A 27981-nucleotide genomic window follows, 5' to 3' on the forward strand; every position below is an offset into this window, starting at 1 on the left:
GATTGGACGGTGTAACAACGGGCTGAGATGTTACGAGCTTTGATTGCTACTACTGAACTACTGAACCACTAGGGCCGTCAGACCCTCAGCGGAGAAATATAGAAGAGGCATCAGCCACGAACTTGCGAGTTACTTCTCAAATTTTTCTCTGTGTTCTCTCGACATCATGACTCGTAGGTTAATACGCCGGTTAACCAAAAGAAAGCGTGGTCTAATTCCGGAATTATGTCGTCATGGACAGAGGCCCTTTTTCCATACATCACATTTATCCTAGTTGCCTATGACTAAACTTTTTTACATTCCTAAACGGTTAACCAATATAAGGCGTGGTCTATTCCCGGAATTTTGTCGTCGTGGATGCAAGCCCTTTTGTCTTTTATCGTATTTATCCTACTTGCTTTGGACTTAGACTTCTTGATATTCCTAAACTTGATTAATTAAAATGACTACACTTGACTTGAACCTTTTCAAAGGAAAATTTTGATCGATAAGTAAATACCCGTCCATGAAAGTATCTCTGCATCCCAGTCCTTCTTAATGTACTTTTTCATTCCGTTTCGTCACCGGCAAACGGACACCAAATTAATTCCCGATAAAGAAACTTTTTCCGTCGGATTGGCTTTTTGAGGGTTTATTGTCAGAACGTGCAAAATGGATACTAAACGTGTCTATCGTCAGTTTTGAACTGTGTGCCACTTCAAGTGATAACCGAGGAGTTTGAATTTATCACCATACAGTCAAAAAAATGTTCACTATCTTTTTATAGATAGTAAAACAGGACGACCCTACCTAGGCTGGCTTGAAAGTGAAGATCTAACGCATCAATTCGTCCGTAACTGTCTGACCCTCTATCAAAATTCTTGACAATGATAGAAAGATGGCTAAGCATCTCTCTACAGGAAAACAGAGATAACTTTCGGGAAACAATGAAGTTGGTCATAACCGGTTTGGTCATTACGGTTTTTTCTTCGTACTCTCTCCTTTTTTGTTGGGAGTTGTCGAGTCTAAGCCCCTTACCTTGCAGGAAGTGAACAAGGACATATAATTGACATTCTTCTCAACAATGATTTTCACTTCACTTTATTGTATCATTTAACTATTCAACGATTGAAGATATCTATCAAATCCTACCGCTTTAAGCTTGAAATTGAAATATTCAATAACGTAGAATCTTTAAGATTTGTTTTAATCAGAAAAAGTAATTCCCTACTGACAACACCTGTTTCAAGAATGGAATTTGTTTTCATCACGACATAATCTTTTCCTCACAGTTCTACAACCCTTGGCGCTTTTAAAACTCGCCTCAGTCACCTATAACTTTATTTGCTCCTAGCAAGTGCTATTTCAGGCTTTGGTGTTCAGAAAGGTAGCCATGGAGTCATCAAGCGCCTTCATAAATGTAGAGTGGTGAATTGGGGACTGCGTTCCGGTAAACTTGCTTGCGTGGCTTCGATCTCTGTAAGTGAGGATGTCCTCATGTTTGTGATGTTCCCAGTCATGGAACTGTTGGGCGGTGTCCAGGTCATATCCGTAGTTTGCATTCTTGGCGATGTCGACCAAGTATTCGGTCTGGAAATTTATATCATCGTGACAGTCCTTCAGTTCATTCATTCTGAAATGATGAAGAAAAACAAATGGTGAACTTCCACCTTAGTATACTGCGTGACATGTTTTGTGACTGATCCGTTATGAGGTCACTTTTCGTCCAATGAATTGTTTTGCTGCGCTCATTTGACGTTTACAGCTCGTAACGAAAGGAAAGAAATACTTTCAATAGCGTGAACAAGGATTATCAAATATCTTCACTTTTTGGTTTCCCATTCGACAGCAACGAAGCTGTTTTTAACAAATGGAGATAGGGTCCCGGTGAGTGCATTTTGATCGAGTGTGTTTGTCGTAAGGTTAGAATAGGAGTATCAAAGGAACGATTAGGGAATGAAAACTCCGATTAAAAAAAAAAAAAACCAACTGGGCCAAAGACAACAAAACACGAGTGACCGATGAACGATTGTGGTTAAATAGTTCAATCTGATTGGTCGAGTCGCGCTTTATTGAAGTCTCTCTCTGATCGGTTGAGAGGGAGACGCCTTTTTCCAATAACAGTCACGGAGCGCAGGGGAGCAAAACTAGCAAGGAAATCTAGAGATGCCATTCGATACCATAGGAAAAATATTCTCTATGACTTATTACTTTGCGATCCATTTCTCTATGTCCTTCCTCATGGCTTCCTTTTCAGGGAGTTTCAGCTCCCCTGTGATGCAATTCACAGTCCACTTGGCTTGTGCGTCAAACATGGTGTAGGTGTAGTACTGGTCCTGCATTCCGATGTAAAAAAACTTGTTGTTGCCAGCCTCGGTCCAAAGTACATTCTTGTACATGCCAGCAGGATACAAGATATTCTTGGCCTTCAGTCGAAGACGCTCCTCAAGGAATGGAAAGTGGAAGTAGTAGCCGGTGCACAAAATGATGGCGTCCACATCGGCAGTCGTACCATCCTTGAAGTGGACGGTTTTGCCCTCGATCCTGGTTAGCAGGGGTCTCTCAGTGATCTCAGGGGGCCACTTGAATCCCATCGGCCTGGTCTTGTAGGAACAAATTATCTTCTTTGCGCCATATTTGAGGTTTTGTAAGGCGATATCCTCAGCGGAATAGCTGGAGCCGACTACAAGTAGCGTCTGACCTTGGAACTGATAAGCATTTCGGAAGTCGTGCGAGTGCATCACGCGACCAGGAAACTCCTCTATTCCTGGAAAAGAGGGAACGCTCGGCACAGAAAAGTGTCCACTCGCTACAATAAGGTAGTCAAACTTCTGAACAGGAAGGTCTTTGTCCTCGGCAAGGCTTTTGACAACCACTGAAAAGTCGTCAGTATCGTCGTTGTAGGTCACCTGACGGACGACATGGTTGAAACGGACCCAATGTCGAAGATCGCCTTTGGTCCAACGACCTGATTAGGGATTTAAGAGGAACATTGCCCAGTTACGTGCCAATAGTTGTTTGTCAATTTGTTATGCTATACGTAGTACGTCCACAGCTACTTTTGCCCCTAGGAACCTTAAGAAATAGGCCTGTTTCGTTTTCTTTTCATCACGATTTGAGAAAACCAGTCACAATAGTAGAAGCACGTGATTCATGAAAGCAGGAGGAACGCTAACTAGCAGGTTATAGTTGTTGAGATGTGAATATTTTTTTTTACCTTTCAGATAGTCAAAGAGAACCTCTCTAGGTGGGAAGGATGGAATTGCCTTTTTGAAATGATCTTCAAAGGTGTAGTCCGGATACTCTAAAGCTTCCTTCGGACCATTAGACCAGAGGCCTCGGTACATACTTCCATGGACGGGTTCGCCGAACTGATCGATGCCTTTAAAAAGAATCAAATAATTACATCGTGTGTGTAATTTTTTCTAGTTCAAATCATTGTTTTCTTGAACATTTTTTTTCCTAAAATGCAGACGTAAAAATCATGGAAAAAATGATGGTTTCTTGTACTCTGTGTTCCCCTTTGCTTAGATGCATCGCTCTTTCCCACGGTTATTTTTCTCGCTCCCTTCTAGGTGCGATCTCCAAACGCCAAGAGCAGAGTACACAGTTGGCTCCTTCTCCAAGCAGCTACGCGTTATTGACACCATTAATAAAATTCAACTCCTCATGTGACCACAGGTGGACTAAGCGTACTCTGTGTGATCTTGGGGTCTAGAGGCCATTAACGGGAATACGTATATCAATTAAGATCGAGTTTTAAGCGTAAGTGTGGGCCGTTAAAAAAAGGAAAAATTATAAAAAAAAAAATTAAGAAAAAATTAAAAAGTATGATGAAAGCGAGAAATATAACATATAAAGTCTCCTTACTTTTTTCCGAAGCCGCTTTGTCGTTTATGGTCCTTCAGTAACGCTGTTTTGGCGACTTTTTTTGTGACGCATGTGGTGCTGCCAGTCAATCGTATATAGAAAAACACGCGGGTGGAAATTTGAGGGAAATCGGTCGACTTTCGTAGAATTTATCAGCTTTCGAGTGGCGATGGTTGGTGTTTAAAACCGGTTGAAGTTTCCAGCCTTCTGTTTTTCTATATACAGTTAACTGGTAGCACCACAGGCGTTACAAAGAAAGTCGCCAAAACAGCTTTGAAAGGACCATTGGCGACGAAGCGGCTTAGGAGAAAAGGTAAGGAGACTTCATACGTTATACTCCTCACTTTTATTATCCTTTTAAAATTTTTTCTTAGTTTTTTCATAATGTTTCCTTTTTTAACGGCCCACACTTACGTTTAAAATCCGATCTTAATCTGTTAAAGTATTACCGTTAATGACCTTTAGACCCCAAAATCACACAAGCACGCTTGGGCCGCCTGTGGTGTGACAGACAACACGAGGTCGGATGACTCGAAGAGTGTGACAACGCATCACCAGAGAAAATAACAATAGCTATTCACTTGGTGGCCCTGAAAACTACTTACCAGTTTCCCAAGAGTATTTCCAGAGCCCTCCCCAGTCCGACTGCTTGTCGAAGCACGTAATTTCAGGAATTTCTTTACCTTGTTCTTTCAGTTTATTGAAGTGATACAGCACTGACATACCACTGGGACCTGCACCAATCACACAGACACGCTTTGCTTTGGACATCTTTACGTTTGTTGGTTTCAACTGTCGGATAAAATATAGCATAAGTGGTATTTTCAATTTGATCACAATGACTGTATTGATCTTATTTGATTTAATTATGAGCAGATCCCTTCCTGCTAAAAGAATTTCTCATCCAATTTTGCGTCACTTTCAACATCTGGCGTCGTAAATCAGTTGGTCGTGACGCCCAACCTGGGAAGGCAGCTAGTATCTGGGTAAGAATTCTGTGGAAGTTTGAATTTTCTCAGGCGGGCCGTCTTTCCCGAAGTTTCTTAAATCATAGCTAATCTGCGAGGATCATTCCTTTACTTGCATTTCAACTCAAGTTTCTTTTTTTAATGAAAAAAGGATAAACAGGATGACCTTTTAAGAAAAGCCCAATCACTTGGCATTTTGAAGGTACAGAATACGAATAAAGCAAAAATTACAAGTTTTAAACATAAAAAAGATTTACTCAAACCACTGAAAGACCGAGTCTTGGCGGACGAGGGGTCTCATAGAAAGGGCGGGTTAATAAATTTTCAGTGTTCAAGTGAGGAGGTGTTCCGAGAAGGTGCATTCTAACGCGAAGAGAGGTTTAATCTCGCCATTACGATGTTATTTCATAATTGTAACGTCTACGCGTTCATTCACAGGTCATTCCTAACCCTCTGAACACAGGTAGCCCAAGCTCACTCAGTAGAAAAGCGGACGTGACTCTTACCGTGTTGCGCAACGTTTTATATTTATAAAGGTTTGTATGGGATGTTATCGGTTTGCCTGAAAAGAGGGAAAATAATGTCTTGTTTTGAAATGAAATGGACTTAACTTATTGCCTTGTTGTTTTCTTTGTTGATTCCTCGCGTCTCAGGCCATTTAGAAGCGTGTTCGGCGAGTTAGCGCTATGTTGGTGTTAGCAGTTGAACACCAACATAGCGCTAACTCGCCCAAAACGCTTCAAAATGGCCTGAGACGCTAGGAATCAACAAAGAAAACAACAAGGCAATAAGGTAAGTCCATTTTATTTCAAAACAAGAGTCACTTCCGCTTTTCTAGTAGTGAGCTTGGGCTACTTGTGCTCTGAATTGTTCAGTGTAACTTAAACTTGAATGACAGAAACGAGAAATTTCATATCTTGATCCTTCGTTGAGCGACACTGGCTCTGTTTGTAAAGCGGATTGTTTTTATTTCAACATAACTTGTATTTGCACAACATTGTTTTCATTTCAATTTGACTCATAATGACGCAAACTCTTGAGTTGACCTAAGCAGCACTGACGATTTGGCCACACAACGTTGAAAAAAATCACCTCAATTTTCAAGGGTAAATTGTAAACTCGATGCTTCCCTTCAAACGCAACCCTATTGTATTTACAGTAAAGGAAATCCTTGTTATCAAAGTATCTGACGGAGACTCTGGAAGAGCTTGGCATTTCAGAGTCAACACAGGATGTGTCGCTGCGGAGATTTAGTTACGCTCGGGCTGATAACCCCTGAAATATTAAATTTCACCATGAAAAATTGAATGGATAAAAATACATCAAAAGAAAACGACAACAATCGAGTAGAATTATTAACTCAAAGTCGGAATTCGTCAATCTACCACAAACATCCGTGTGATTTAATCCATGTTTGGTTTTAACAGAAATACGGAGCCCAGTTACAGTAGTGTATTTCTGAGGAACTTAAGTTAGGCACATCTAGTATCTTATTGCTGGGGAAACGACTCGCTATTTTAAGATCTTAAGAACACGTGAGTGTCCTTGCCTTCAGTGTTGTGAGCTTCGCTTTCATTCCATACAGGATGTAAGGTATCTTGGTGTCAATCATATTCACTGAGACAAAAATAATAAGTAAACCTGAAAAGATCGCCAGGGTGTGCTCAAGTCTGGCAATAGTCTCGTGTCTTCGGCACAACAAATCTCGATCGCTTCGTACCCCTTACTGATCGACAATTTCCATTCCAGTAAAACTGACCTCGAACGTAATATTCCACTTTAAAAAATCATTAATATTCTGAATAATACTTCCTGTTGCAATGTGATGTTACCTTAGTGCTTCTTATCGTTTTTCCAATCTTTTGCCTTCATTCCTAACATAACTTGTGGAACTAAATTGTTTTGTCATTCTCTGGTTGCTATGAGGAACTTAAAGAAAACCACGGCGGCGAAGGTAACGAAAAGGCGGCGAAACAAATTTGCAAAGAACTAAACAATAGCTCAACGAGTACGTCCTATGGAATGAAAAGCGTGAAATCGGCTAAATTTGCACAATCTCTGAACAAGAAGCGCAACAGTATATTATTCGATTTTTCTCGAACTCTACGCCGCATTCCCTTGTTGGGCCGGAAGAGAAATCCGGCGCCATTACAGACAGTAAACAAATTGAGCATTTTGTAAAATATTCAGGAGAAACAAATTTTCAAATTTTAAGCGATGTTTTCACAGGCGTCGCCGCCTTGACAACTCTTACCCTCTATCAAGCTAACGAGCGACATCCTTCATTAAAAAGTCGCGTGACTTTCACAGTTCGAATTAAATGGTTCCTGTTGGAGGCCGTAGACTTTTCATTACACATGATAAACATAGCTTTAGGGTTCCAGACAGATTTAGATATTCGATTGCGTACAAGAAAGAAAAATTCCTTTACTTCGCATTCTAAGAGGGAGGAAAACTCAAACGACACCTCTTAGATGTAATAGAAATAAATCGAATCCGCATGAAATGAAATCTTTCTCAAAGCTCGCGTGATACATACATGGTGGGCAGGTGGAAAGTGCAGGTGGAAAGTGTAGGTCTTTAACCTGTATTTATTACTCTCACTGTTCGAGATCGAAACGAGCTGGTCAAAAATGAGATTCCTAAGAACGCTCAGGCGAAAACTTACCTAAAAAAGTCTCTTATAATTCCAATTCAGAACTGCTCGAGGACAACACCCGCTCCGCACTTGAGACTGTCGCCGAAAAGAGGGATATTTCAGAATGGGTTCTCTTATTAATAGCCACTTCGCTGGCAGTTTGGGGGGAGGGGTGGGGAAATTGGCAGCTTGTGCCTTGAGGGTCAACTTCCCGGCTAGACTTCTAGGGAGTCGGACAAGAGTTTTTTAAAAAAAGTTTCTTTGGATCATATCTGTGAGAATCCAGATGACATTCAGATATGACATCTGCAAACTCTGTATCTCTTTTCCTTTTTGTTTTTGTGTTTGTTTTTGTTTTTTCCGGTTGCGTGTAGCCGCACCCTCCTCCCCCCCCAGGAGAAACGGAAGGGAGGAGTGGGGAGGGTACGGCTACATGTATGCTATTTTTTTTTTCGTGTCTATCACCTACTACAGTGCTGAGACCCTTTCGTCCCCCGCACTAGCAACTCACCCTCTTGGGATAATCTTTTAAAGTTTTTGACAAGTGTCAGCTTAAGATAATGTTAATCTAAGAAGGTTATGTTTCGTTATTTCAGTTTCTTAATTTCGCAATTTTTCTTGGATGAAGCGTCGTCCTATTCAAAACAATAGTGACCTTTGTTGACCTTTGTACACTTTTCGACCCGAATTTTTAAGCTCTGAACAATAGGTGGATGATGTTTCTGTAAATAAGAGCATGTTGAATAAATACATACTCTCTCGGCGGCGGCTTTTGCATGTTAGATCGCTGGATTGTGACGCTACTCTAGGTTATCAAGTTTGATAATTGTGTCTCCCTTTTTTCTTTCTTCTTGGCTTTCTCTGCTAAATTCAGTCTTAAATATTCAGGGTTACAGGACAAGTAATTTCCTACAGGGAATTGTTTTGTCTCGGTTCGTTTTCAACAGTAGACGACTCAGAGAAAGCTCTCTATAAAGGGGTGGAGCTGTGACGATTGAGGTAAATTTTGATTTTGACTGTTGACAGGTCAATTGTAAGGTCTTTGACGGCTTACGGTTGTTGTGAATTTAAGTCAACAATAAGATATTTTTATCTTTTAATTATGAATTGTGAATTATATTCAGACCGAACGAAATGAAGTGAAGTTAGAATGATCGATCATTGGCAGGCCCGTAGAAATAGTGGTAGCCCTCAAACAGGCCTTATTTTTTATTAATTTTTTTTTTTTTTCATTTTTCAGTCACAAGGGGGCTAGCACGGAGTGAGCATTAAGTGCTAGTCACGCGCTCGCCTAGTGCTTGTCTCCGTTCTCTAGTGACACGCAAAAAATCACGTTGGTTCTGCAGGCTAAACTCAGCCCGCACCCTTCTACTTCTTGGGCAAAAAGTAAGAAAAGATGACAAATGCCTTGGCAATTATCTTACAATTAGTTTATAAGACAAGTAAATCTAAAAACAATTGGCTTCCAGATTTCTTGAAGGCGCCGTATGACAATAGAGTGAGTTTAAATTTCAAAATTTTTCCGGGAAAGGATGCCCCGGACCTTCCCACAGCTTACTAGAACACACCACAATCACTGTTGTCATTACAGGCCCCTTCCCTTCAAACTATTTTCCTACGGGCCTTATTAGCTTCAACAAACATAGAGGTGCTAATAACATCAACAGAACTTTGCAGACCTGACTTTTCCACGGGGAACCCAAGCTCTCTATGAGTGGATATTATTATAAAACTTTGTATAGGAGGTTAGGCTCCGCTCTGTAACTCCGCTCTCAAACTAAGAAAACTCTCAAACTAACAGCAGTAGTGGGATGAGGGCCCAGCTAAATCTGAACGAAATGGCCTGAAATCGCTACCAGAGAACAGAAATAACACAAGCAACGCTATCCGCAGGTAAGAGTTTATTTGCTTTATTACTTAAGGAGTTACAGAGCGGAGCCTAAACTCGCAAACAAAGCTTTATAATATCCTCTCATAGAGAGCCTGGGCTCCCTGTGGATTTGTGAGCGAACGAAATTAGTTCCGCGGGGGACTACTGAAAGTGAACAAGCGCTTGCTTTGCACTTCCTCTTTAAAAAAGAAAAAAAAAATTTGAAACTAAAACAGCTTGAGTATTACACGACATTCACTATATTCATTATATTACACTATTTTCAACTCATGCTGCGAGCTCTATCTTCAACAAATAAATACTTATTCTTGACATTCATTAGCATATTTCCAATATTTTAGAACACGTCTCACCGTTTTGCCTGCTCTCTTCGTCTCCGAACAACAGCTGTAGTACTGCTCCAAATCGAGTTATTGTTGGGTTGTTCCAATGACATTTTTGTTTTAATTAACTTTCAGTAATTTCACCAGCCGGTACAGCTGGAACTCAAATGCACTTAGCTAAAAACTAAAATCGAGTCGTTGATACCAAGGAAATCAATGTCTCTTGGCCAAAACTTCCAATGTGCATTTGATTTTCCCCGAGAGAAGCTCGTTTCTTGTATTGCTCAGTTGCTTTTTCGTCCGTTTTTGATATAGATAACGGGTTTCAGGAAATGATCCCACTTTGCCGTTACTTTTGAATTTGTCGGATGGCGAACATCAACGTGGCATGAGTTGAAAATAGTGTAATATAATGAATATGGTGAATGTCGTGTAATACTCAAGCTGTTTTAGTTTCAAATTTTTTTTTTCTTTTTTAAAGAGGAAGTGCAAAGCAAGCGCTTGTTCACTTTCAGTAGTCCCCCGCGGAACTAATTTCGTTCGCTCACAAATCCACAGGGAGCCCAGGCTCTCTATGAGAGGATATTATAAAGCTTTGTTTGCGAGTTTAGGCTCCGCTCTGTAACTCCTTAAGTAATAAAGCAAATAAACTCTTACCTGCGGATAGCGTTGCTTGTGTTATTTCTGTTCTATTTTTGATATTTGATTATTCCGATGAATATTGATATTTTCAAACTGTAACCTTCAAGGAAAAAATTTCTAAAAATGAATGAAAGAGAATATATTTGTAAACCTGGAGACTGTCTGATGGCGTACGATTTAAAAAACTCATTGAGACCCTTTCAAAGGCACCGAAATGCCCCCTAAAATATTTATCAGTCTTCTGAGGTGAAAAATTCCGTTCGTTAGAGTTCCGTTTATCGCGGCGAAAGAACTTTAGAACCGTATTAGCAGCGCTCCAGGCTCATTACGTTAGCGCCTGTTAAGAAAGCCGCACAAATATTGACTGACTGTTATTGCGGATATTGTAACAAATATCACGCTTCCTTTTTCGACATATTTTTGTTTTTTTTTGGCATTTTTGAAATAGTTGACCATATGAACGAAGCAGATTAATCTCCTGAGAGTGCTAAAGCAAGTCTCAAACATTTTGCTAATTTTCGTCAGTATGCTGTGTATGTTCAGTTAGCGACCAGGTAAACTCAGCTGTGGTATGTTGCCTTATACTTATCTCTCTGGAAAAGATGCTCGAACCAGGCGTAACGACTTGTAAGCGGAAAATTTGCCACCACACAGACCACTTTCATAAATGGCTGCTGGATTAATATTCTTTTGTTTAAATTTGAATTAGTCCTACTGGCCTCCTTCTCCAGTACAAAATTCAAAAGAATACATTATCTCAAGCGAGGCCAGAACGGCTAATTTAAATTTAAACAAAAGAATATTTATACGGCAGCCATTTATGAAAGTGGTCTATATCAGGAGGAAAGAAGTCTCAATTTCGGTCCGTAAACAATGATGGAATGGTCGCATTCATTGGTTCTTTTTCGTTATATTTCTTTTATTCAGCGCATGTTGCCTTGTTCCAAACAATTTCCAGCTACTATGAACTATGTGAAGATTTCTACGTGACAGATTGGTAAGACTGCAAACGCGTCTTGCGAGTAACAGTTATGACAAGCTTGGTCACCTTATATTAACTCTTAAAAGTTTGACTCATTCCTTGAAGCTGATGATCTTTCGGTCGGTGGCATCATCGCATCGTCAAAAGAATAATAAAATAACACACTTAAGGAGCGTGACTAATGCCCAAAGCCAAAATGTTACGTTGCAATTGTAGCCTCAGGGCTTTAGGCACACTCTGCATTTATAGTTGTAAGTTTCATGGCCGACTTGAGAGTCATTGTAATCAAAAATAACATTGCATACCTCGCTACAGTTGACTGCAATCAAGGAAACGTCGTTCTGGTTTAATAGAGACCAATTCAATGATCTGTGATAAGAACCACTGTAACTGACCGACAAAGCACCAGTTTTCAGTAAGATGATCGCTGTCTTATTTTTAGACCTTCTGAGCCATGCGCGCTATGCCTATAAATCAGATGGCTTTCTTTTCCGCAATAAAAAACAAATGCAAATAAACCATCAAAGTGATTTGCATCAAGTTGTCACGACATCCTCAATAAATCTCACGCAATCGTTTCATAAACGACTTTTTCTTCCTATTTTTTATCGATTGAACAATCAAGTAAAAGTTTTCATTTCAAACGTGATTTGAAAATAAAATTCTTCAGACAGGTCTTTTTGTAATTGGGGTCAGTATTCGAGAAACGATTGACAATCTCACAAAACTCTCACAATGACGTAGGTTAAGATCTTCACAAACGATCAAAACACGTGACGTCATAAATCTAAGATTGAAACCAGGTAAGATAAGATTAGGATTAGTTTGTACCCGCACTTTGATACTCTAGAACACCATAGGAGAAAGCTAAGTAAAACCTAAATCCCTTTTGGGGATTTTTTATTTCGACGGACCCCGGAGCGAATGTAAGAAACAAGGAGTGGCACCAGGACGGGGATGGGCGAGGATAGTTTGTTATTGGACTGGCCCCGGTTGTTCGAAGGATGGATAACGCTATGCACTGGATAAATCTCTATTCGGTGGATAGCACAGTACGTTTTGGTAACACTTATCCGCTGGATAGCGATTTATCCGTTGGATAGCGTTATCCGCCCTTTGAACAACTGGGGCCAGTTCAATAAGCCAGTTTTATTCAAAGTCGTAGTGTAAATCAACTGAACACATTCAAATTTTGATTGTTGTCAATTTCAAGGCGAAATTTACGCCTCCTTTGTCAGTCTTTTTGAGTAAATTTTGCCTTTCTATTCTTCTTACTTGACTATTCGTCTTCTTCTCTCGGAAATTGTAAGTTTTTGATTAATTGGTAATAAGACTTCGTGTCGGTTTGTAATCATACTCGTGTCATTTTACCATTCACAATCCTCTCCTCGTGTTTACGTACCTCGTTGAATTTCCTCGGATCAGTAAAAGTACTTATTTCTGATGTACACTCCAAATCAAATAGAAGTTGCTCAAGTGACAAACATATCAAGGTAATCCAGTTATCAGAGACTGACTGGAAGCAGTCCTATGACCATCATTACATGATTATTGAGGATATTAAGAAAAGGAAATTGCATTAACGCGAACGTATCTCGTGATAAAGAAGTTGACCCGGATGCGCTTTTAAACCAAAACATCACGAGTGAACATACATCAAAAATTGTGTACTAATTTACCACTCTAACAAATAAATTTCTAACCCTTGCAAGCTCTGAGGTTCATAAATCTCCAAAGTGTAGAGATTTTGAGAGATCGAGTGCAACGTGGAAATCTTTCCACGTTCCTTAATGTAAAGCAGATATGCCAAACCTTCATTCACCTTCTTAGACTTTGTTCGCGGCTTACGACATAATAACATCCGGGGCTTTACAACCTTCAGTTAATGCAAAGTTCAGGCCTGCTAAAACTCCATCTCACTGATTTACTTGAATGTTGAAAGTGGAGTTGTGTGTTGAATGATAGGACCATTAGTTTCTCTTGATGTTGTCGTAAATGTTAAAAAGTCTTCTTAAAAATCAAACGTTACCCGGGGTTTTGAATGCCGGGATACGAATCATCAGTGACGATTTTCAAAATGAGGTAAAACAAATTGATGCCAAAATGATGCTTCAAGCAAAGAATATTTCGAATGAAAATTTTCCAGAATTGCGCACCGTACTTGAAAATCTACCACACCCTTAAGTTTCGGTCCACAAATGATAAAAGAATGATAACATTTATTTGTTCTCTTTCGTCATACTTTTTTTTGTTGTTGTTAAACTCAGCGCATGTTGCCTAGTGCCAAATGGTATCCTTTTAGCTTTGTAAGGAGTTCCACATGACTAATAGCTAAAATTGTTAACGCGTTTTCCAATGCGTTTGAAAGTTTGTCCAGCGAGGGGAACAAACTGAAACCTAAACTTCACCGAACTTAAAAAACTAGTGATCTTTGTCGGTAAGAGATCATCGCATCGTCAGAAAATGAGTAATCATGACGGTCTGGGGAACGAATTACTCCAAAAGTAAGTTCATGACGTTGGCATTGGAGCCTCAAATCTGTTCGCTTATATAGTTATTAGTTTCACACCCGCCTTGAGAACGCAAGATTGAAAATAAAATTACAGCCTGACACCTGGCTACAATTGACCGCAATCAAGAAGACGTTCTAGAAAGTAGAGTTTATCAGTGACCAGTTAAACGACCTGCGAGAGTACCACTTTGACACGGACTCCCTAATGACGAAGCACCAGTTTACTGTAAGATGATCGTTGAATCATTTTATGGACCTTTGGGGTCCTTTGTGCTACCAAAGTGACTCCTCTTTCAGAAGAGACAAATACAAATATGGTGGTTGATTAGGCGTCAATGAGCTTTGCGTCAACTTGTCACGAAATCCTAAATAGATTGTCACAATCATCCTTCAAATTATTTTTCTCTCTTCTCTCCATCTCTTGAACACTCTCCTGGAAATTATCATTTGAAACGTGATTTAAAAATAAAAACGTTCCACGGTCTTTATTCGATTAGGATGTTGGTAAAACCATTGACGATCTCACACCAAAAAGTTAGAAACACGATGTCATTTAACCAAACTTAACTTTTATTTTGTTGGTCTTTAGCCACACATTCAGGACCTGGAGCGAATGTAAAAAACGTGAGATAATTCTTAGCATTATTTGGAACATTGTTGACGAATTCCTGTAGTTTTCGCACTTCACTGAAGTTTCACATAGTCTTGTTTTAATGGCACTGTGCACCCGGAGAAACTTATGAAACTGAAACTCTTTATTCGCACTATTTCAAGAGGTTACTATAGATTATAAAAGTCAGAATATATAAGAAACAGTAAATTACATCAATAATCAAAAGTAAAATGTGCACAGTGACCAAAGTAGCATAGCTTTCGAGTTGGCCAATGATTATCACCCAATGCCTTCATCGCACAAATTTTGCTGAGAACATGACTATCAAAATGTCAAGAGAAACCACTTCTTGTTTTACTAACATTTTATTCGACTACTAATTGCATCGAAGCATGAGTCAGAACTACATGATTCTTACTGATAATCAGAGAGGGAAATTGCATGAACGCGCAAGTATCTTGTGATTTTTATGGGCCTAAGCCGCTGGCGAATGTGCTTTGGAAAACCCTTTTAAAACATCAAGCATGAACATACATCACAAAATAACAAGCAGTTTATGCAATTTTCCTTAACTCTATTCACTACGAAATAACTTTCTAACGCTCCGTTGCAAGTGTTGGGTTTTATAAGTCTTAAAAACTCGACGGAAACCTTCCCAAGCTTCCTCATGTAAAGCACATATACTGTACAAGGAAAAGCTAAACCTCCATTCATATCCTTAAACTTTGTCTATTCTCGGCTTGAGTAATAACACCCAGGGGTTTAAAACCCTCATTTATAATGGTATTAGGACCGAGTAGAGTCCAATTTGGTCGGTCTATAATCAAACGAGCGATTAACAAAATCCAACGACCACGAAGCGGAAGGCCGATTTTTTTATCACGAGTATGATTACAGACAGAATTGGACGACACGAGGTCCTGTTACCAGTTAATCAAAACTATGACAAAACTCGAGAAAGAAACTAGACATCGGTTCTACGTTTCCTTAAAAAAAAAACAAAAAAAACAAAAGCAGTCAACTCGGCAAAATGCGCGACTGCAGCGGGCGCGCATGACGCGTTCTGTCCACTTACACAAGCATGACGTGTTACCTGTCCCTTTAACTGTCCTATTTCACTGTCAATTTACAAGCATGACGTTTACACTGTCCTAATTAAGTATTTAATCAAAACTCTGTTAGAGTTTTGATTAAGTATTTAATCAAAACTCTGTTAGAGTTTTGATTAAATACAAAATTCAGGCCTACGCTGAAACGTAACCTCACCGATAAATACTTGCCAAAAATGAAATCTTTAAGTTTTATAAATTTAAACAACTGAGGGTCAATTGAAGGTAGTCTTAAGCTGGGTTAAAACTTGTGTTTTCGCGTTTTCGTGATTTACATAAAAAAAAAAAAGTGCCATCTTTTTAACCACACGGAAACAAAAACGACTTACAGCAATCACCGCTGAGAAGTGATATCGCACTTCCACTTTTCACTAGGTTGCTGCATTCTTTTCCACAAATTACTGCGTGGTAAACCAAGCAAAATAAAAATACGGTTCATTACACGCATTTAAACATTACAAAACTCAGATCAAAGAGTACAGTTGTTCATTTACGTTCCATGCCACCACCTAGTGTAGAGGATCTAGTCAACCCTTAAACGCACTGAAGTGGCGTTTTATGCTGTGGCACGGGTCTACTGTCTTCACAATGTTAGTGAAATTGGAGGAATTTTAAGGAAGAAAAACAATGCAAACACTCCACATGAAACCCTTCAACCTCTAAGAGTGATGGGCGTCTAATTTCTTGCAACATTATCACCCCTGAATCACACATTAAGGTGATAAGAAAACAGGAAAATGATTGTGAACTCCAGAGGCTTGAGATCGTTAGACAAAGTACCCAATTATGTAGGTACCTTAGGAAAAGTCTAGAGAACAGTGCAGAGAGTTTCATACTGACGTTAGGGTGTGAAGAGTTAATGACATTTTCAGAGTCAACTTTTAAATGCAGGTTCTTGCGTTTTAAACAGTGTACACGTATAAAAAGAAGCAAAGTGAAACCTTTCAAGGTCGACCTGCAGGCTCAATCACGTTTGTACCCCCCCCCCCCCCCCCCAAACTGGAGTTAACATGCAGTACCACCGATAATCCTTTAGTTCTCTTGAATGAAAATGGAAATGAAACTTTACTTATTGCCTGAAGGCACAGAAAAAACTGCACCGGATAGGCAGTTGCTACCTACTTTCACAGCTCAATTAAACCTTTCACTCTTTCAATCTCATTAGTAATTCTGCTTTCTCCTCCCATACAATTCTTATGACGTTTAAATCGTTAGTTTGGAGAATTTGCTATTGGATTAAGTACTAGTTCCTTAATTGCTATTTTTCTTTACTCTCATCACCTGTCTGATCTAAATTGTTAAGGACAAATACTCTCTTCATCACACATGGCAGTTTTTTTTTTGAAGGAGTAATTTTTGTGGAAAGACTGTACCAATCAGTTGTTGTTGAGGTAGATTCTCTTCCTGAGTGTAACAACAGGAGCTGGGCACTGTTTGTATCCCCTCTTGGTGAACGCATCTGAAACTTCATCATTGACCTTTACCATCATCGTTGTCACATCATAATTCTCGCAATACTTTCGGAACACTTCACAGAGCTTGGAAATATACCAGGAGCCATGGACTTGACTTCTCCAGCTGACATAACCTGTCAGAATGAATTCGAAATCAAAAGAAATATCACACATACATTTAATTAATCAAAGTAAAAATTCGACATCCAAACTGACAGTATTGTACAGTATTAGGTCAATAGATAATCAAATTATTTATCAAATTGTCTTTCATCCCATTGTCTTTTTCCCTTGTGGCAAATAAGATTTGACACTTCAAAAAATATTCCTTTAAAAAACATTGCTAAAAAGTGGTCAATGTTATGTTTGTGATAAGAGGAGAAACCTTTCAAAACACCAAACTTGTAACACAGTGAGTGAATTCTCTGACAAAATATTTATGACATAAAACATTCAGATGTAGAATAGCTTAAATAACGGGGTACTTGACTGTAAATCACCTTTCAGCATAATGATTTCACTGAGAATTTACCTGGAGGAGTGGCATAACCTAGGAGAAAATGGCTTTCATTTGGCTCTGCATTATTCCTCATGGCATCTTCAGGATTGCTTTCTACTGCATCAGCTTCAATCCGAGCTCCTCGATCAAAGTCTTGTCCTCTGCAAGCTTGGATGAAGAACAATTTAGGTTTGTTGGCAAGTGATGGACAGGCCACACCTTTGAACATGGCTGTTATATACTTGATCTCCACCAATACACTATCTGTGCCATAGATCCCTCCATTGGCTCCATGGCTTAGCAAGCAACAAACAAAACAGTCAAAGTTTGAGTGATCCATGGTTGAGATCCGTCTTATAACATTATACATTTCATGTGACTCTAGCTGTGATTCCACAATTACATCAAAATTCAAGAATTGCCATAGTTCACGGAGCTGATTCACATCTTTTTGATTTCCCTGGCGGTCTCTCAAATCAGGGTTTCCTTCAAAGCGTTCATTACTTATAATCAGTGCAATACCACGTGGCCGGTTTCTCATGGGATAGGAAGGCATTGCTTCTTCCTCATCAACCCCTAATTGTTGCATGGGAGCAACAATTTCTGCTGGACTAGCTCCTGCCTGGACAGGGAATCGAGGTTCCACGTTATCTGAACTTCCACCCTGCCCTCTCAAGAAATATGCAGGAGAAAGTAAAGGTGCACTTGGTGGTCTTGGTTCACCCATCTGATGCATTGTTGGCTGCTTCCCAGTAACTAAAGGTCTGAGTGGTGGAGCTTGTGTTGGTGCAAATGGGCGTTGGCCATTGATTGGTGATTGAGCAGGCCACTCAGTTTTGGCAGCACTAGGACTTACAGCTTCTAGAGTAAAAAAAAAAAAAAAAATGAAACACACAAGCTATCAAAAAAACATAAAATCAACCAGAAAATTAGCAAAATAACTTTCCGTCAGCTCTAGTGTTATTATTATTAAACCAAAAGTCCCTATCACCCATCATAAGTCTAACATGTTTTTCTTAAATGAAGAAAACAATCAGACAAGAAAAAGCCAAAAAAAAGGATGTGATATATTTTTTTTCAATTTTTAAAATGCCAGAGAAATTGCAGCAGGCTCAGTAAGAACCAAGCATCAGGTATGACACCGGCAAGGGTCGTGACATCAAATCAGAATCTTCACCTGCACATTCATGACTCTGCAACCTGGCCCTACATTTGTGAAGTCCAAATATTCAACTCACTGGCAAAGAGCTACTGTTCTAGTTACTTGCAGAGAGGATTGCCAGAAGTTGGAAGAAAAAAAATGGTACGAGTTTTCAGTCTCAGCAAGATTCAAAATGGTGCTATCCATATCAGATTCCTAGTTCATTTGAAGACAGATTTCTGAAGGTTTGCCTTTTGGAATCCCAAATGTGACCAGTGACATGATTACAGATATGCCATTTAATTTTTGTCATACATATAGTAAAAATTCCTTACTTGTAATTTCTAAAAGTAGTTTAGGAGGTGATAACCAATTGTATTTAAGTACTTTAAGTAGTCACATTGTATTGACCAAATATTCTTCTTTGAAAGGGCATTTATCTCACAATTTTTCCATTAAAAACTAAAAAAAAAATAAAACACTTAACATAATAAGATAGAGCTAACAACTGCAGAGTCTCTTATAGTGCACTAAGAGGAAACTTCCATTATATATTACATGTGAAGAGGACACTTCCATTTAGCCAATATTAGTGATGGTAATACAATGTCTAGATCAGTGTTTGCCTGCACCTGGTTTCACTCAAAGACAAAAACAGGAACTCAAAAACAAAAGGAACATACCATCTGACTGAAATTTTCTGACTCTCTCTGCCAAGTCTCTACGATGTATTTCTTGGAGCATGTCAGCGAGGTGGTCCAAATTACAAGGTCCAATTCTGCCACATTGAATCATATATTTAAAAAGGTCTTTTCCACTCCGCACATTTTCATCAATGCCATCTGAAAAAGACAACATTTAAAATTATGTCCAGTACCCCTTAAACCTATTCATGGTTTGACACTAACTTTTCAACTTACTAGCAAAGTCCGTAGTGACAGCTTAATGTTACAACAATTTCAGTTTGTTTACTAGCCAAACTGGCCAGTGGAAATTGAAAACTAATGGCCAAAACTGAATTTCTATTAGTCTGTGGCTACTGGGCTACCGTTGGTGTCGAGCCCTGCTTGTAGTGTAACTACCCAGAAATCTTTATTCACTTGCAAAGATTAAACTCTATGGTCATTAACATTTCACAAATTTGCTGCTTTTTGTAACTAATTAGCACCTGTATGGAGCTCAGATCAAATAAATGGCAATTAAAACATGACAAAATTTAACCCCACTTTTCTTAACCCATTGACACTTACGTGTAACACGTGCCGACGAAAAGTCAAAATTTTGGAGAAACCAAGAAGGAAAACACAATGCGCAGTATATTTTTAAAAATCAGCTTTTCCAGAAAACAAGCTCCAGTGAAAGAGGACTAATTAAAGAACTTATTACCGGCGAAAAAAGTGATAGGTGCATATTACGTTTTAACTCAAAAATCAAGATGAAAGATAAAAATTGCTAAATATTTTCGCATGTGTGAAAATGGGCATGTGGATCATGTTTCAAAAGGGAATGTGCAAATTTGTCTGTGAGTGAAGAGATCTCAAGTTCCATGGAATCTATCAATAGGCCATTTTACAGTTGTGTACTTAGTTGCCAAGCCTTTGATTCAGAGTGAGGCTAAAGATGACCTTGTTGTGATAGAGACCTGTATCTAGTTAGCATGATAACAAAGAGATTTATATTTGAAAGGCAGCAAGGTTTGTATCATAACAAGGTCATCTCTAGCCTCACTCCCATTCAAAGGCTTGGCAACCAAGCACACAACTGTAAAATGGACTATAGGAAGCAAGACTAAAATGACCAAGAAATATTTTGGGACGTCAGATTTATTCAAAACAGTTTTTGATTTGCTGTTATAAGTGAAAAACGTACGAATTTCTTACGTGTACAAAGCCCACGCGGTAAAATTCATCGTGCTTAGATCGTTGTTTACTTGCCTTCATGGCCAGAAATTGCGCAGCGTTATGTTGAAAATTCTGAAAAAACTTCGATTTGAGGCAAAATCTTCTATTAAACTATACTTTTTGAACACATTGTTACTTGAGCATAATATTTACCGGGCCATCGAATCGTCAAATTGTCGCCAGGCCCTGCTTGAAGTCCGAAAGTTCGGTTTTCACTTTACGTCCATAATTCGCATCGCCTTAGAGAATCGTAGTGTCGTTGACTTGAGAGCTTATTCTGTCACTTTTAAGACCTGGATATCCATTCTTTTCCAAGCAGAGTATTCTTACATTGATACTTTACATTCTGAATTCCACAAGGTCTAACTCGATCGCAAATGAACGAAAAATCCAACCTGAAAGTTTCGAGGGTCGGCCGCGTGGATGCCATATTTTCAAATTTGATCATTTAGTGAAGACGCAAAGAGTTATACCCCTCTAGTACCCCTGAAAATCGAAAAAATATATGCGCAAACAACCGATTCTGATTGGCTTATTGATCTGCAAACTAAAGAGGAAGTTTGGGGACAAAACTCCACTTAGTATGGGAGGTAGGATGGAAAGCGTTCTCGCGCGAGGCGATCGCGAGGTTCGGGCGGTTACGGGCAGTTTAGGTGTCAATGTTGTTTCACAAAAAAAGAGCCTTTGACAACAATTGTTTCTTGACAAAAAAATAAGGCATTTTGAAAAAGTGACCTCTTAAGCAAATAGTCCTTATGAAAGATGGCTGTACAGGAAGGATCATACTGTCAAGAGGTGGGTGTGACCTTATTTAACATAAGGGTTCTTTTCTTCCACAGGAGGCTTTCCCTATTCACTTACAACTAAAACCTCAAGTGGTCAGCGTGTCAGACCTGCGATCCGCCGCTCCCGGGTTCAAGTCCCACCCTGGCCACTACCTGGATTTGTTTCACGGTAGCCCCGAGTTTCAAATCCTCGGCCATGCTTGTAATATAGCCAGCTGGTTTGCCTTCGGCCAGTTGGGATTCTTAATAATTTTCTTTTCAATTTGAATTATTTGTTTCAGTTGTTTGGTGGAAAACCTGTAAACTAGCTTCTAGTTAAGTGGTTTTCCACATTAAAAACTGTTTATTATTATTATTTTTTTATTAATTTTTATAACATCAAGAAATGGTTGGATATTCTAGTCTTCTCGGATAGGGACGAATAAATGGATGTCCCGTCTCCTGCAGGGTTAGGGGCAGGAGATGTTAATTTCCCACGCACGAGATTACTGTGTGATGGATGTCCTCCCCTGGGGTAGGATGGGTGGGTATTTCTTGCTATGAATCATCGCATAGATGGAGAGCAAGTATTAGGAAAATAAATAAATAAATAAAAATGACTAGGGGCAATTGGTTGGGAGAGGAAAATTGGTTGCTCATAGCAGAATGTTACTATTGTGTGAGCATGGGTCTTAATTTCAGATACAGTATCATTCCCTCACCGTACAGATACATAAAAAATAAATTCAAGTTCAGTTTCACTTTGAACATTGAAGGGTATGATAAATGAGGTTCTACAAGGTAAAGAGATGAGAACAATTGTTAAAAAAAGAAACTTCATGGCTCATAGAAGTATGTTGTTCTGTGAGTATGTTGTTCTACTGAGTAAACTGTACGACTGCGTTAGCATATACCTATAGTTCCCGACCTCCGGGCATTCTTATGTGGTAGTCCCCCCGGATTCTCGCCTATCTGTTTGCTTTCTTTTTTGGACGGTTTGATGGAGCAGAATATAAAAGCAAGTTAATTACCTGGTAAATCAGCAACAAACTTCAACGAGTCGACGTTATCTCTCGTTAATTCATCACTGAGTTTCATGAGGAAAGCTCGATAACTCTTGTCGGCTGGATTGCTAGACACAGCGCTCTCTGTTTCCATCGTGGTGTCGTTTCCGCTAGTTTGAATCTTGCGTGCTAAATCTGCTCTACCAATCTGATCCAATAAGCGATCTAAATAACTCAAATTACCAGGACTTATCAATCTCCTCTGAAGCATGATCTGGAACAAGGCACTTGGACTAGTCGATTTTTCGAGATCACCCAATGGTATCTGTCCGTGACACAAATGTTTCATATTTTGAAGATCCTGACCTCTCATCTCGTTAGAAATCCTGTACAGGATACTGTTAGTCTCAGAGGAACTATTCATTTTGTTCAGGAGCAAATAGTTTCGAAATTACCCTTAACACTCAAACGTCGTCTCTTCCAAAACTGAGGCCATATTGATTTTATTCAGAAGCATGAGAGGGACTGGGTTACGGGACTTTCCCTACCATGACGTCATCGTCAAAGCACATCAAATTCAGCTACTGCATACTGTATTTCACCTTAGGCAAAAGCAGTTTCGGATAAATTTTCACGAATTTCAAATTTATTGGAAGTCTCATTTTGATATGTACTGTAACTAAGTAAACAATCCTTTAGCCATATTATTTTAAGACTCGTTTTATAATGCTACTCCATCAACTTCCGGTATGACATCATGAAGCTTTCAATCCCTACAAACACCGCGCGCTACCATTGGTGATTCCTCTTTTTTTTTTGTCAACCTCCAGCCGAAGCTACCTGAGGTGTCCTAAATTTTCCCTCATTTAATCCTAGAAATGGTAAGATTTAAATGAAAAGAACGCTATAATTAATTGAATTGATGATATTTTGTTCCTTTGATGACTTTTCTTACATTTGGGATGGTGTGATGGTAGAGATATCTCCAGATGGATTTTATGAAAGTGGGACTTCCATCTTAAAACGTTTTAATTTTCCAAATAGGGATTTGTCAAAGTAATCAAGAACAAAGCGTACTTCAAGCGTTTCCAGGTCAAATTCAAGAGACGACGAGGTCAGTTTTACCTGAAGTACATAACTACAGACTGCCCTTAAGTTCGCAGTTGCATTTTAAGTCGAATCTTCCTATGCTACAGGAACTCACTGTCACATGGTTGTGTTTCGTTCTTATAATAGAGGGTAAAACCGATTATTATGCCCGCAAACGTCTGGTGACCCAGGATAAGAACAAGTATAACACGCCTAAGTATCGATTTGTCGTTCGGTTTACTAACAAGGACATCACATGCCAGGTTGGTACTAAGCTTGTAACTTACCTTAGTACTAAGCTTGTGAAGTATCGTGTGTAGGTTATTTCTTAAAAAAAAATCGTGCAACCCCACATTTCTAATGTATGTGTTAACCAGATCGAGAATTCGGTTGATTTCAAAGAATCGTCTCCCAGCTGATCTTTTTATGACTCTCGTAGCCCGTTAACTTGATATTGCTATGAAATTGTTAGGAGAGAAGATAGATTTCGAGGAAAACTGAGGTTCTGGATCACATTAATGCAGTATGAACAGGGTTTAAGTGGTAGATCCGCTGGCCTTATTGTTAGTGTGCTGAGCTCTGGGTGTTTAGACTTGTCCAGCTCATCCTGTGGTGTGTTCTTGGTCAAATACTTATTCAATACAAATTTTCTTTTCTCTCTACTCAGCCATGGGATGGTTGATTTGAGCTATGCAGTTTTTGTCTTTGGTGTAAACCAACTTTTTCCAGTGTTGTGTAGATCTATTTTGTTTTTTTGTCGTCTGTATTCTGTAAAACATTGCTTTGTCAGAGGTTTTAACTCAGAAAAAATACAAATGTTATTTGAACTATGCAAAGTTTTACTTCACTCACTTATTGTGTTGCAGATAGCGTATGCCAAACTGGAAGGGGATGTAATTGTCAGTGCTGCTTATGCACATGAGCTTCCCCGTTATGGCATCAAGGTCGGGTTGACCAATTATGCTGCAGCTTATTGCACTGGTCTTTTACTAGCACGTCGTGTAAGTACTATTGCTCTGAACAATTGTTTTCTATCTTGTTTTTAGCTTTCTTCTTTCGGGATTAGTTTGTGTATTTCAATTAGGAAAGGTGTGATGGTATGTTTGGGCTACATTTTCATAACTAAGAGGAACAAGTAACTCAATCAGTCTCTACAAAGTTGAGGTTCCCAACTTATAGCAGGAGTTCCCCCCCTCCCCTCCCCCTTATATCTATATAAATGTCATCCCTTCTTATCTTCATGTACTACCAAAGTCATGCTACAGTACGAAATTTCTGTTCTCTGATATTTCATGTAGTCAACTGCAACTTCTTTTAAGGCCTGTTTCTGCCTTCTGTTAAGAGTTTTTGTCTGGGTTTGGTTGGGTCCCTTTTGAGGTGTCTCTTTCCCATTCAACCAGTAGCAACCACTGATCAATATAATTATGTAAACCCCAGACATATGAATAAATGAATGACTAGAATGAATGACTAGTTTATTAAACTCTTGCAGTAAAGGACCTGAATTATCAAGTGTATTTTACAATCTCAAGACAACTATGATCTAAAAACTAAAATTTGCGACTAAAGCAATGATAATAACAATTGATCCTTTTAAAATATTTGTAAAAAAGTCCTCCGTTCTCTTTGTCCTACATATCTGAATGTTTCTGAATGACCAGGGTATGCAACTGCCATTGTACTTGTAACTTACCCTTTTCCACTTTGGTAAGAGTAAAAACCCCAGTGTGACTTTTGAGTTTCTTTCTTCAGCTAATAGGAGCAAGGAAGTTGTTGTCATTTACAATTTTCAGCTGCTGCAAATTGTTGTCAAGCCTAGGAGAAAATTGTATGTTCAAGTTGGCAGTTTTGAGTAGCAGTTGTTTACCTACCTTATTTTCTGTACTTTTTGTGACAGCTGCTCACCAAGCTGAACCTGCATGAGATCTACACGGGAACAGATGAGGTCAATGGAGAAGAGTACAATGTGGAGAGTGTTGATGGATCTCCAGGAGCATTCAGGGCTTTCTTGGATGTAGGACTGGCAAGAACCACCACTGGAGCAAGGGTGTTTGGTGCTCTGAAAGGAGCTGTAGATGGGGGCCTTGACATCCCTCATAGGTAATGCAGAATACAGTTTAGACGCGAAACCTGCTGTGAAATGAAAAATATCCAATGATCCCAGAACCTGGCATATTGATTTGAAATTATGAGATTGACTTGTATCTTTTCATGCCAAGGATTGATCTCACTTCCAAGAATGACCAAGGAATAATATCTGTTTATCATATACAAATATTAATAAGGGTTATTGTTTTATTTAACATGGAATTTTCCAAGATAAAATTGTAAGAAATGTATCACAGACAATGCACAGAATTGTCTCTTTGTGCTGGGAGTGAAGGGGTTAAATTCCCCTTGCCTCTTTCACATACTGTCAAGCACAAATGTAGTGAGGAAGGAAATTGTCAAGCAGTATGTTTTTATTTGGGTTTGCTTGTATTTGCTTTTTTTCCTTTATTTTTCATTTACATGTGGTAAAATTTACAACAGGAATGAGACAGAAAAAGAATCAGTTCCTGGATACTCATGACCTGGTGCTGTCTCATAATTCATTCCCAAGTTTTGCAGTTAATAGTCTTTGTGATTCAATTTGTTGCTCAGTAATGTTGTCTTCTATTTAAAGTGCTTTCACCTTAAAGATTGATTTATTTAGCTTCGCCAACTGGAAGGGACACCGCAACAGCTTGCACCAATTACTGCGGGCTCAATAAACCCACCCCTCCCACCCCAGGGGAGGACATCCATCACACTGTAATCTCGTGTGTGGGAAATTAACATCCCCTACCAAGTATTGATGAAAAATGCAGTTACATCTGTGTTGTCATTTTCCGCAGCATGAAGCGTTTCCCAGGTTATGATAGCGAGTCCAAAGATTTCAATGCTGAAATACATCGTAATCACATCTTTGGTCAGCACGTGGCAAATTACATGACAGAGTTGAGAGACCAAGATGAAGAGGCCTACAAGAAACAGTTCTCTCAGTACATTAAGAACGGCATTGCACCAGATCAGGTAAGGACTTCATCTTCTGTTGGATGAATGTTATTTTTTTGTGGACCAAAATGATACTATGTACATGCTTTAATAATGATCTTAGTATTCCTGGGTGCAAAATTCAGTTTTGGTTATGGCTGGTTAACAGGTCAATCTACTGATTAGGTGGGCAGACCAACCTATTCCTATCCATCAATCTGATTCAATGGAAGAGTATCATTATGACAAGTCAGTGAATTCAAACCAAAAATATAGTTTGATACACTCTGAATAAATTTATGTGCCACGATCTCATGGATTTTGTACTAAAGTGCTCCAAGCACAACTTTTTATTGTCAAAATCTGGCAAGCTAAATCCTTAAAATGGTTGCCAGAAATAAAGCTTTGGTTACTAGAAAAAGAAGGGGCCTTAGTTTTAAATTTCAAGACCTACTAAACTGGTGATCATACCTTTTTTTTATAAAGCCATGGTAACCAATTTGGTTGCAATGTAGCAACAAAAAACAGTCTTAAATACTGACCATCAAGTCCTTCAATTTGAATAGACTTGTCATGAAACCTTTCAGTTCTTGAAATTCTTGGTGAACTTTAATGACTCTTGATTCCATGGTGTTGACAGATGGAGGAGCTCTACAAGAAAGCCCACGCAGCCATTCGCCAGGATCCTGAGGCCAAGCCTGCACAGAAGAAGGAAGTCACACCAAAGAGGTTAGCTTTGTTAAACTGATTGTTTTTATGTATTAGTTGGTTGGTCGCTATGGCAGCATTACAATGTGGAGCTCTCTGATTCAGGTCCTCTTCTGTGCTTATCAAGCGCAGCTCGTGGTAAGGAGTTTATCAAGAAGTAGAGTGCTGTTGATTATTTCTTTGGGGTTTATTTTTGAGTTGACTGCTTATAAACTGGGTAATTTAGCCAGATGCCCTTGACCTTAAACATATACTAGATTACTTTATAGAAGACACATATTCTTTCAAGTTTTTATTTCTGTTTTGATTTGTTTATCTTTTTTGTGTGTGTGCCTTTTAAAGTCTTTGAAACAACTGTCAATCAGTTTAATACACAAAGTTAAACTCGTTTGGTTCTCCGACTGTGGACTTGGGTTACAATTGTTGCCCTGGCAAGGAAATTTTGAACATACAAAAAAAGTCATATTTTTTGCTTGTCTAGGCATAACCGTAAGAAGATGTCACTCCAACAGCGCAAGGCTCGTGTTGCACAAAAGAAAGCTTACTTCCTGAAGCAGCAGGGTGCAGATGAAGAAGAGGAGGACGATGAATGAGCCAGTTGATTGAAATAAACTCCCTTTAAAGAGCTGATTTTTTTTTGTCATGGTCACTGTACTATGTGTTAATTTTAATTTCCCTTTCCTTTATGTATTTGCTAGTGTGTGTTCCATTACCACTGTTGTTGTGTTTTATGGTACCTCTTATGCATATTATCCTTTTGGCCTTGTTGTATGACTATCATAATTCCAATGCTTGCTGATACCAAACACAAGGTATCAGACCCGCGAAAATCTTTTGAACATGAGTTATTATCATGGCTCAACAAGTTACTGTGGGAAT

The 27981-nt window shown here is 39.0% G+C and overlaps 3 protein-coding genes and 1 long non-coding RNA gene across 7 annotated transcripts; 2 read left to right on the plus strand and 2 right to left on the minus strand.

The window, feature by feature from the left end:
• Positions 1–1064: 1064 nt before the first annotated feature.
• On the minus strand, positions 1065–11767 carry LOC111335204 (uncharacterized). Of its 3 annotated transcripts, none has more exons than XM_022941058.2 (5): positions 11599–11767; positions 4455–4641; positions 3197–3361; positions 2191–2947; positions 1065–1612 (listed from the first exon to the last, which is right to left on the minus strand). In XM_022941058.2, exons 2-5 carry the CDS (start codon positions 4618–4620, stop codon positions 1345–1347), a joined length of 1356 nt encoding a protein of 451 aa, XP_022796793.2. In that variant the 5' UTR covers positions 4621–4641; positions 11599–11767; the 3' UTR covers positions 1065–1344. The 3 variants fall into 3 exon arrangements, with proteins under 3 accessions (XP_022796793.2, XP_088612815.1, XP_022796792.2); XM_088756689.1 differs by lacking the exon at positions 11599–11767 and adding an exon at positions 9700–9841; XM_022941057.2 differs by lacking the exon at positions 11599–11767 and adding an exon at positions 7486–7644.
• LOC148732946 (uncharacterized) lies at positions 10672–11823 on the plus strand. Its single transcript, XR_015999896.1, has 2 exons — positions 10672–10938; positions 11239–11823. It is a non-coding gene; the product is annotated as an uncharacterized LOC148732946 (long non-coding RNA).
• Positions 11824–14764: 2941 nt separating this feature from the next.
• On the minus strand, positions 14765–22815 carry LOC111335203 (caspase-8). Of its 2 annotated transcripts, none has more exons than XM_022941056.2 (4): positions 22318–22815; positions 19305–19463; positions 17514–18338; positions 14765–17115 (listed from the first exon to the last, which is right to left on the minus strand). In XM_022941056.2, the coding sequence occupies exons 1-4, from the start codon at positions 22712–22714 to the stop codon at positions 16904–16906; spliced, it is 1593 nt and encodes a 530-aa protein (XP_022796791.2). In that variant the 5' UTR covers positions 22715–22815; the 3' UTR covers positions 14765–16903. The 2 variants fall into 2 exon arrangements, with proteins under 2 accessions (XP_022796791.2, XP_022796790.2); XM_022941055.2 differs by having other exon boundaries at positions 17514–18341; positions 22318–22814.
• Positions 22816–23095: 280 nt separating this feature from the next.
• On the plus strand, positions 23096–27732 carry LOC111335180 (large ribosomal subunit protein uL18). Its single transcript, XM_088756693.1, has 8 exons — positions 23096–23171; positions 23335–23404; positions 23527–23642; positions 24246–24380; positions 25277–25479; positions 26256–26433; positions 27035–27123; positions 27584–27732. Exons 1-8 carry the CDS (start codon positions 23169–23171, stop codon positions 27693–27695), a joined length of 906 nt encoding a protein of 301 aa, XP_088612819.1. The 5' UTR covers positions 23096–23168; the 3' UTR covers positions 27696–27732.
• The last annotated feature ends 249 nt before the right edge of the window (positions 27733–27981 follow it).

The sequence above is a fragment of the Stylophora pistillata genome, chromosome 4 (assembly GCF_964205215.1).
Source record: "Stylophora pistillata chromosome 4, jaStyPist1.2, whole genome shotgun sequence".
NCBI lineage: Eukaryota > Metazoa > Cnidaria > Anthozoa > Scleractinia > Pocilloporidae > Stylophora > Stylophora pistillata.

Bases quoted from the DNA above. Each gene is read 5' to 3' on its own strand.
- LOC111335180 (XM_088756693.1), top strand. The intron at 26,434-27,034 runs GTAAGGACTTCA...TGGTGTTGACAG, and splicing joins ACGGCATTGCACCAGATCAG to ATGGAGGAGCTCTACAAGAA. The intron at 27,124-27,583 runs GTTAGCTTTGTT...TTGCTTGTCTAG, and splicing joins AAGGAAGTCACACCAAAGAG to GCATAACCGTAAGAAGATGT.
- LOC111335203 (XM_022941055.2), bottom strand. From the start codon at position 22,714: ATGAATAGTTCCTCTGAGACTAACAGTATCCTGTACAGGATTTCTAAC. The intron at 18,342-19,304 runs GTATGTTCCTTT...TTTTTACTCTAG, and splicing joins CAGAAAATTTCAGTCAGATG to AAGCTGTAAGTCCTAGTGCT. The intron at 17,116-17,513 runs GTAAATTCTCAG...TCATTCTGACAG, and splicing joins AGGTTATGCCACTCCTCCAG to GTTATGTCAGCTGGAGAAGT.
- LOC111335204 (XM_022941058.2), bottom strand. From the start codon at position 4,620: ATGTCCAAAGCAAAGCGTGTCTGTGTGATTGGTGCAGGTCCCAGTGGT. The intron at 3,362-4,454 runs GTAAGTAGTTTT...TTCTTTTTAAAG, and splicing joins GAAATACTCTTGGGAAACTG to GCATCGATCAGTTCGGCGAA. The intron at 2,948-3,196 runs GTAAAAAAAAAT...ATCCCTAATCAG, and splicing joins TCTCTTTGACTATCTGAAAG to GTCGTTGGACCAAAGGCGAT.